Source organism: Clupea harengus, chromosome 15, assembly GCF_900700415.2.
Source record: "Clupea harengus chromosome 15, Ch_v2.0.2, whole genome shotgun sequence".
In the NCBI taxonomy this organism is placed as follows: Eukaryota; Metazoa; Chordata; class Actinopteri; order Clupeiformes; family Clupeidae; genus Clupea; species Clupea harengus.
Genome location: NC_045166.1, coordinates 21,489,773 through 21,499,726, shown reverse-complemented (window position 1 = coordinate 21,499,726; position 9,954 = coordinate 21,489,773). Strand labels below are relative to the sequence as shown.

The 9,954-nt window shown below is 51.6% G+C and overlaps 1 protein-coding gene across 1 annotated transcript in view; it reads left to right on the top strand.

Annotated features, from left to right (window-relative positions):
• The window catches only part of bcl11bb (BAF chromatin remodeling complex subunit BCL11B b), a 28,521-nt gene extending 20,141 nt beyond the window's left edge, over positions 1-8,380 (top strand). The window contains exons 3-4 of the mRNA XM_031581696.1: positions 5,151-5,517; positions 5,610-8,380. Of these exons, the coding sequence (XP_031437556.1) occupies positions 5,151-5,517; positions 5,610-7,359 (2,117 nt within the window). The 3' untranslated portion in view covers positions 7,360-8,380. The remainder of the gene's footprint in view (positions 1-5,150; positions 5,518-5,609) is intronic.
• Positions 8,381-9,954: the final 1,574 nt, after the last annotated feature.

Below are 9,954 nucleotides of genomic sequence, written 5' to 3'. Positions count from 1 at the left end.
TGTGTGTGTGTGTGGGTGTATGTGTCCAAGCTTGTGTGTGTGTGTGTGTGTGTGTGTGTGTGTGTTTCTGTGGGTGTGGTTGTTGTCTTAATATGAGGCCAGGAACTATTTGTGAGACTGCACACCAAAAACACGTCTGGTTGTAGTTTGCACCCCAGGTCCCCCAAGGTCTCTCCCCATCTAAACCCCATCTTGTTTTGGGTGGGGGCTTTTCCTCTTCCCCTGCCGGCGACGCAACCAAGGTCCTAGCCTACTGTGACAGTGACAGCAGCGAGTCAGTGCACCCCCCCCCCCCCGCCCCCCTTCCCCTCTTCCAGCTAGCATCAGGCTGATTTGCATGGGAACCTAGCCCCTGATTAGCCGAGATCATCACAAACAAGACATCAGTGATTCGGGGCGAGGCCCCCAGGCCCCCGGGGGGCACCCAGATCACAGGCATGCTAATGAGGCCCCGAGTTAGCGGCACGTAAGGTGTCAGGCAGGCCCGTGACAGGTGCACAGAGAGAGACAGAGAGGAGTTTGGGGGGGGGGGGGGGGGGGGGGGTTAGAGGGAGGTGTGTGTGTGTCGTGAAAGGGGGGTGGTGGGTGACATGGGTGAGGGGAGGGGAGGGGGGAATAGTCCCCGTGGCTTCGGTTCCCCTCCTGCCTTTGTTCTCTATGTAAATGGCCTCAGCCTGGCATTTATTCTTTGGAATGTGCAGCTTGTGCATTGTGGCACCCCTCCACTACACACACACACACACACGCACATGCGCGCGCACACACACACCAGTACACACACGCACACAGCGATGTACACAAACAAACACACGTGCTGCTCTGGCAGCTGAGGCCTGTCCTTGGCTGGTCATGGGCACCTCTGTAGCGTCTCTGTCTCATTCAGTGTCTGAGAATCCAGCCTGAATACCACCCCCCACCCCCCACCCCCCATGGAGCGTGGGAGCCTGTGAAGTCAACCCGTTATCTATCTCTCCCCCCCCCCCCCTTCCTCGCATGCGCTCCATGTCCCTCTGCGTTTTTTACACGCGTTTATTAAATATCACCGTCCGTCTCCGCTGCAACCACTTCCCCCATGCTCTTAAAGGCGAATTATTATCGCTTGCGAAAATCACTGAAATCTTAAACGAGAGCTAAACTCAGATCTGGGGAGTACGATTCTGGGGAGGGGGTGGGCTTGTTCAATAAGTAGTGGTGGTGGAGGGTTTCCCTGAAGATTCGCTAATTGGCCGTGCGTTTTTTTTGTAATGCTAAAACCCAAGAGGGCGGGGAACTTTAGCGTCGGACCACCTTCATGCTACGCACCATTAATCACACTCCTGTCAGGCCGCCGGCCCCTCCCCCGGCATTTCATTTTACACTACCCCCCTCCCCCCACAGCCGTCGCTAGCACTAGCTGCTAGCGCTACCAATCAGGCTCAATTTCGCTATTTAACCTGTAATCCCAGCCATATTTATTGAAGTGCGAAAAGGAGAGGTGGTGGAGGTTGGGGGTGGTTGAGGTGGGAAAATGAGGAATAAAATTAGGCCATTAGGCTTCACCAATGAATACATAGAGGCGGAAAAAAATAGAGAAAGAAAAAAAAAAAAGAAAACGTACTCTGCGCTAACTGCTAGTTGACCTGTGCGGCCCCCGCGGTGAGCGTCTTTCATGAGTGCGGACCGGCGGTAATTACTGCAAATTGAATCACAGAGAGAGCCGGGATGATTCCTTAATGAGCGCTTTTATTGGCCAGACGAGCGCCTCACCGTGACACAGCCCTCCCAGGCCTAAGGGGCTACCGCATGGCATGGTGTGGTGCGGCTGATGCCGAGATTAGCCAGATTAGATGGAGCGTTTTGTGTTTCCAGAAGGGGTTGATGGGTGACACATCACCACACCAACCACCATTACACATCTTTCTGATGGATTATTAGCATGCACTCTCTTATTCAGAATCATTCCCCCCCCCCTCCCCTCTCTCTTTCTCTTTATCTCTTTCTTTCGCCCTCACTCTTTCTCCCTTTTTCTTTCCTGCTCTCTCTCCCTCTTTATTCCTCTCCCACCACCCCCCCATACACGTTGGAAAGTTGATGAAATTGGACTTTGGCCGTCGTTACCCCTGCCAGTCTATTAGCTGACACGCTTCTGGAGCAGCATATGGCAGTTTTCTTTTTTTTTTGTAAAATGTGATAAGACACAGAATTGCCTGAGGTTAGGCACACACCCATTGCCATTTAACTTGCACGCATGCATGTACACACATACGCACACACACAAACACACACACATGCAGACACACACACACACTCACTGTCACACACACACACACACACACACACACACACACACACACACACACACACACACACACACACACACACACACACACACACACACACAGACACAGACACAGACACACGCACCCACACACACACAAACATACACACACAGACATACACACGCAGACACACACACACTCACTCTCACACACACACACACAAATGTGCTGGCAAACATCTCTGATGGCACTGCCGTTACGCAGCTTCTTTAGCCATTCTGGCAATGGCTGCTATAGACTCATTTAGGGGTATTTGTGTCTCTGGAGGCCAGGGCTGGACACAAATGAAGTGCTCTCTCTCTCTCTCTCTCTCTCTGTCTTTCTCTCTGTCTATCTCTCTCTGTAACTCTCTCTGTATTTCAGAGCACACTTCTGTGTCGGGCCAAATGTAGTCCCCTAAATAAGAAATAAACAGACTGTGTGTGTTTTGGTATGTCAGCCTCCCCCTCCACCCTCACCCCCACTCCCACCGACCCCTCTCTTTATGACTCGGCCCCCCCACATTCACACACTCCCCCTGCTGCCTCCTCCTCCTCAGTGTCTCCCGTATTACTCTCTCTCTCTCTCTCTCTCTCTCTCTCTCTCGCGCACGCTTTCTTTCTCTTTCTTCTCCCCTGTATGCTGTCCAAGCCCTGTCCTGCTGCCAACCGCCCGTGTGAAGTCTTGGCCAAACCAAACACAGGCAGCCATCCTGTCCTCCTCCACGGCACGCTCTCTCCCTCCCTCTTTCCCTCCCTCCTTCTGTATATCTCTCTCTGTCTCTCCCTCCCCACATTTCTATCCCATGCTATTCTCTCTCACCCCCCCTCCCATCCTCTCTCTATCTCTCGCTCTCTCTCTTTCTGTGTGCTCCAGAGATGAGGCAGCAGGAGGTCTCGCCACGCCAGATAAACCCCTAGTGTGCCAGCCCCCCCCCCCCCCCCCCCCCCCCCTCCACACACACATACCGCCCTCCTGAAAACACAAGGCTTCCCGGCCGCACGAAAAAACAAGACAATATCTGCAAAGGAGCTGCTCATTAACGCACAGAAACCTCCCGCCTCCTGCGGCCTCCATGCAGGCGCATCAGAGACACACAGACACACACACACACACACACACACACACACACACACACACAAACTCATACACACACACACACATGCACGCATACACACGTACACACATATGTTACTCATACACATGCTAACACATACATACACATACTCACATATGTACACAGACTAACACACACACAGAGACCCACACACAGACACACACACGCCTTTTCTTCAGTCTCTGTAGATTTACTCAGGAGGGGGGATTTGTTCCACTAAAATCCCTTTAAATTTTTTTAAAAAAGGAGTCACCATCTTATGAGGTCCTTCTCTCCCTCTTGTTTTGATCATGAAATGGTGCTAGAGGCACATGGCCTGCCTTATTGCCATCAGCGAGTGCGCTGCCAAGCCTACAAATCAAAATAGTGACAGTAGATTGGAACACACACTCACTCATACTACACACACACACACACACACACACACACACACATACGTGGAGGACCAACGTGAAACACCAGAGGGCCCCTTTAACCTGAAGCGAATTAAACAGCCAAATCTACATTTTATGAGCCACAGATGGCAATACTGCATAGACTGATAGAAGCCTATTCTTGTTTCATGCTTCCACATCAGGATTTGACACAGATGATAACGTTGACCACATATTACATAAGCTGACCCAAGTGGACTAATAAATAAGTCTGCGCTTTGGAAATGAGAGAGAGAGAGAGGGGGCAGCTGGTTTGTGACGTGATACATAACCAGAAGTTTGTATCAGTCCTCAACTATACAAAGTATTCTTTCTGTCGTGTCTCTCTCTCTCTCTCTCTCTTGCAAATTCATATCTGTATGCCAAGGAGTACTGGTGCATTGTATGAATATGTATGTGTTTGTGGTATAAAAGTCTGTATGTGGGTGGGAAGGCATTTGTTGTGTTTTAAAGAGGTTCATATCTTTGCAGCATCTCATTCTCCTAAAGTAGTCTCTCTTCCCTTTCTCTCTCTCTCTCTCTCTCTCTCCATCTTCTCCTCCTACTACTTACTGTATCTCCATATGGAAATAGGCAATAGTGTGGCGTGCAGGGAACGGAGCTGTATATTAAAGCTCGTCTGACATTAGCATTAGCATAATGTGTTCTTGCCTTGGGGTTGTACCTGCCATCTGCATCAGGCACCGAGCCCTCTGGGAGGCTAACCACTCTATAACCTCCCACGTGAGCCTGTTTCTGGGGAAGTCGTGTAGCTACCCCCCTACCCCCCCCCCCCCCCCCCCCCCCCCTCCACCATCACACACCGCCCCTCTTTCCCTCCACTCCTCTCTGTTCCTCCATCCTCTTTTCCCCTCTCCCCTACTCCCCTTCCCCCTGCCAGGGCACGAATGAGAACTGTGTGGCGCGTCGATGCCCGCTAACCCTGAGAGAGCACCAGCGAGCTTTCATGTGACGCTGGGAGTGATGCTCCATTTTCTGGCCCGCCACGTCAAAATGGCTGTCTGTCTCTGAGCCGCAGCCGCCGCCGTGAAGGCAACTTGCGCTGCTTGTTTCATTTTTTTTCTTTCTTTCTTTTCTTTTCTTTTCTTTTCTTTTTCTTCTTGGGCAACGATCTGTGTATTTTGTCACTTAGCCTCACAAGAGCATTGTTGACTGATAATCAGGTGTGACATGGACTTAGACATGGTCCTGTGGAATGAAAACGGCTGTGTACTGTCCTAACCACATGTAAAGGGAAGAAAGAGTTGAGTTAATATGTATTCATGGGTTGCGTGTGTGTGTGTGTTCCTCTGTATTTCACAGGTAAAGATGAGCCCTCCAGCTATATCTGCACTACATGCAAGCAGACCTTCACCAGCGCCTGGTTCCTGCTTCAGCATGCCCAGAACACACACGGCATCCGCATCTACCTGGACACGCAGTTCACCGGCGGCTCACTGGCGCCGCGCATGGCGCTGCCGCCGCCACTGGGCGCCGACTCACTGCCCCGCTCGCCGCTGGCCAGCTTCCTGGGCGATGCTGGCAACCCCATCCACCTGCTGCGCATGGCCGCGCCACTCCTACGCGAACCCCCGCCTCCGCTGCCTCCCCCGCCGGGCTACATGGAGACACGGCTGTCAACCCCGCCCTTCATGAGTCCCCCGCCCCCACCGCGCCACCACCCGCATCACCACCCCCACCAACACTCCCACCCCCACTCCCACTCCCACCCCACCCCCACCCTCACCCTCACCCTCACCCTCACCCTCACCCTCACCACCCGCTGGAGCGCCTGGGCCCGGAGGAGATGGGCATGCTGTCGCAGCACCCGAGCGCATTTGAGCGCGTCATGCGTCTCGCCCCTATGGTCATGGAGCCGCCACCCTCCATGGACTTCTCGCGGCGGCTGCGCGAGCTCGCCGGCAACAGCAATGGCAACGGCAACGGGAGTGCCGCGGGCGGAGGGCCCACGCCACCCGTCTCACCCAACCGCGTGCCACCCATGCACCGGCTCCTCAGCCCAACCCTTTTCCAGCCTGGTGCTGGCAAGACACCACCTTCCTTCCTGGGCGGGCCACCTTCGCAGACCACTATGCTGACCCAGCAGCAGCAGCAGCAGCAGCAGCAGCAGATTCGGGGAGGCGGTGCCTCTTCGCCCCTGGGCCTGAGTAACAAGTCAAAGTCGTGCGAGTTCTGTGGCAAGACCTTCAAGTTCCAGAGCAACCTGATTGTGCACCGGCGCAGCCACACTGGGGAGCGTCCCTACAAGTGCCACCTATGCGACCACGCCTGCTCCCAGGCCAGCAAGCTCAAGCGCCACATGAAGACCCACATGCACAAGACGGGCTCCATGAGCAGCTCGCCCGAGCACGGTGGCAAGGACGCGTCCAGCGAGCAGCACAAGAGCCGGGACAGCATGGCTGGAGGGGACAGTGCTGGACAGGAGAATGAGGAGGAGGAGGAGGAGGAAGATGAGGAGGAGGAGGAGGAGGAAGAGGAGGAGGAGCCACAGCAGAACGGCGGCCGACCCGAGTCCAACCTCAGCATGGATTCGGAGTTCAACCGCAACCGGGAGAATGGGCCGCGGACATTGCCTGACAACAAGGCCGCCATGGCGGCAGAGAGGATGGCGCATGGCCCCTACAACAACAACCTCGACAATCAGCTGAGGCTGCCTCTCCATGGGCGGCCTCAACGAGACAGGGCCTCTGAGGAAGATGAGGAAGAGGAAGAGGAGGAGGAAGAGGACCCGGCCGTGAGGGAGAGGAGACGCCCAGAGGAGCAGCACCCTGCCATCAACGGGCGTGACTGCCGCTCGGAAGACTCCCTCCCGGGCATTCTGTTCCGTCGCAAGCCCACGCCCATCTCCAGCCCCGGCTTGTCAGCGTCCAAACGCATCAAGGTGGAGAAGGAACTGGAGCTGCCGCCCATGCCTCTCATCTCTTCGGAGAACGTGTACTCGCAGCTGCTGGCCGGCTATGCCGCCTCGCGCCACTTCATCCGCGAGCCCTTCCTGGGCTTCGCCGACTCGCGCCAGTCCCCCTTCGGCACCTCGTCCGAGCACTCCTCCTCAGAGACGGGTAGCCTACGCTTCTCCACGCCGCCAGGCGCCGACATGCTGGATGCTGGCGCCCTGTCGGGCCGGAGTGGCGGCAGCGGCAGCAGCACACCTCACCTGCACATGCGTGGCCCCGGCCCCGGCCGGCCACCCAGCTCCAAGGACCGGCGCAACGACACGTGTGAATTCTGCGGCAAGATTTTCAAAAACTGCAGCAACCTGACGGTGCACCGGAGGAGCCACACGGGCGAGAGGCCATACAAGTGCGACCTGTGCAGCTACGCCTGTGCCCAGAGCAGCAAACTCACGCGCCACATGAAGACGCACGGCCAGTTTGGCAAGGAGGTGTACCGCTGTGACATATGCCACATGCCCTTCAGCGTCTACAGCACCCTGGAGAAGCACATGAAGAAGTGGCATGGCGAACACTTGATGGCCAGTGATGTCAAACTAGAGGAAGCCGATCGGGTGTAGTAGTGGAGATCCACCCCCACCCTAGACACACACACCCTACACACCATCACAGGCAAACAGCTCCTTCACCAGACTTTGTTACGGGGCTAACCGGATCTTTGTTTGTTTGTTTGTTTGTTTTGGTTTTTGTTCTTTCCTGACTTGAGACTTTTGGAATGACGTTTTCTTTTTTGTTTGTTTGGTTGGTTTATTTCTTGTTTCAGAAAAAAAAAATGCCACCTGAGAAAAAAAAATAGGAACTGGAAGTTTCCTGTTTTAAAGTCTTTAAAAACAAGAGTGAGACATAAAGCCCTGTTTGGCATCTCCCAACAGCAAAGGATTTTAGTTATGTAGGAATCCATGGAGCCTTTCTACTGTGCAATAATATCCGTATTTATTGGGTTTTTGTAATGAAACAAGGCATGTGCAGGTACATTATTGAGGCGTATTAATACTTTCTCATGGAGATAGTTTTGAAATATGCTGGACTTCTTTGACAAAAAACAAAAACCCAGGCTACAATAATGAGACATATACTGAGATGTTGGCATAGGGCCACTTTGCTTTTGAATTCACCAGTTGCATTTTATTTTGGGCCGGAAGTGGTTATTTACCCAGTAGAATAATTTCCTAGGAAGAGATCAACTTCTAAAAAAAATTAAAAACAATCCAAGATACCCGTTTTGTTTTTTCATACGCAAGGATATAAGCTTACTACAATCCCTTTCTTATTATGATTTCATCAGGTAAAAGGCACTGAATGTCAGCTTGACAATAAAGAGAAATGAACAAAATGAGAGGATTTTGAAAAAATCCCTCAGCATCGAAGGCAGCTGAAAGGTAGTTAGACTGCCCTGTGATTGGAAATAAAAACAATGACCCCTCTAACCCAATCATTCACACAAGCATGGGCGTATGCAGTGGATGATGATCTCTGAATATAGCTAGAACCTCTGGAATATCAAGAAGAGCTCATTTGTTTTGTGAAGAAAAAAAAAATCAGCGAGATCCCTCTGGATTTTCTTTGGGGGGTGGAGAGGGGGAGGGGGGGGGTGGCTACAGAGAGATTTGGACGTAGCTGACGTAGATCGTCTTGATGCAATTTTAAGATTATCAAAATGTTTACGTTGGCATCCTGTCTTCCCTCTTATCGTCGTTTGTTTGTTTACTTGATTCGCCCTCATCCGAGCTTTTTAGCACTGTGGAAGCGAAACGCCACCACATTGAACGTGTTACATTCCAAAATCTGTTAGACATTAACACTGATCTCACAGACATCCCTCTGGCCACCGCCCGCCTGCTCATTCGCTCGCACACAATCTATGCTGTGTTTCGAGACACCAAGCCATGCACTAGCCATCGTGAAACACAGCCTGATTGGTTACACTTCACACTCGAAATGCTACACTGTGCTCCCGTCATGGGAGCCCCCCTCACAGCAGTCTAGGGGGCATTGTGATGTGTGTGTGTGTGTGTGTGTGTGTGTGTGTGTGTGTGTGTGTGTGCACGTCCTGGCCGAGTGCTTCATCCACCAAGGACCCCGGGAACGAAAATGATTTTCTCATTAACGCCTCTCTCTCTCTCCCCTCTTCTCTCTCTCCCTTTTCCTCTGCAGGTCTCACTCTCACTCCATCTTTCTCTCTCTCTCTCTCTCTCTCTCTCTCTCACACACACACAAACACACACACACACACACAGATCCAAGCGGCTCTGAGTCTCCCCATCCACCTGCAGCCTTTCACTGCTCATCAAATCAGCTTCATGCATCTGAGAGTGCAGAGCGTGGAGCGAGGGCCTATTCAGTCCAAGAGCACCCGCTCTCGCTCTTCCTATTGGCTTCACTTATGTTTTACAAGGTCTAATTTTAGAACCCCCCCCCCCACACACACACATACATTGAATTCACATCTGATCTGAAATTGCACACTAACAGAAATGAAATAGAGGAAATTAAAGGCCAACACAACGCATTGATCACAGAGCTGCAGATGACAAGAGAGGGCATCGGGGGGGAAAGCATTTGAAAAAATCTGATTTATTTCAATGCGACAAATAAACTTGATTTCTGTTCACCATACAACATTAGAGCACATGGAAACAACGACAGGGAAACCCAAGAGCTTAAATGTCGATGATTTGTTTGAATTTGAAAAAGATATCTTAGTAGTGTGAAAGGGCTTCGGTCAGATGTTTGTGTTTGTTATTCAGGTGCCCAATGCTACCACGCCTCAACATGGTTATCACCCTCTTCAGTGTGACAAGGAAGGGCCTTAGAGGGAAACGTATGCCTACTACAGCTTAGTCCAGAAATTCAATTGTATCTACTGAGTCCCTCCCTACGTAAGCTCCTTGTTTCAGGTTCCACACATTTTAGAAAAAGGAAATCATTGGTTGCCAATCAAATTGTAGAGAGACCATAATTTATAGGATAAATATTTATGAATTTGGTATGTGTTTTTGATTTTTTTTTTCCTTATAGAAGTATGATGCAACATGCTCGACAAATCGATTTTATTTTTTATTTTTAGTCTGTTTTGCCAACAGTGAATGGAAGAAAACTGGATCAAAATAGGAAAAACAGTATGAATGACACTCTCACGTCTTACAATATGTTTA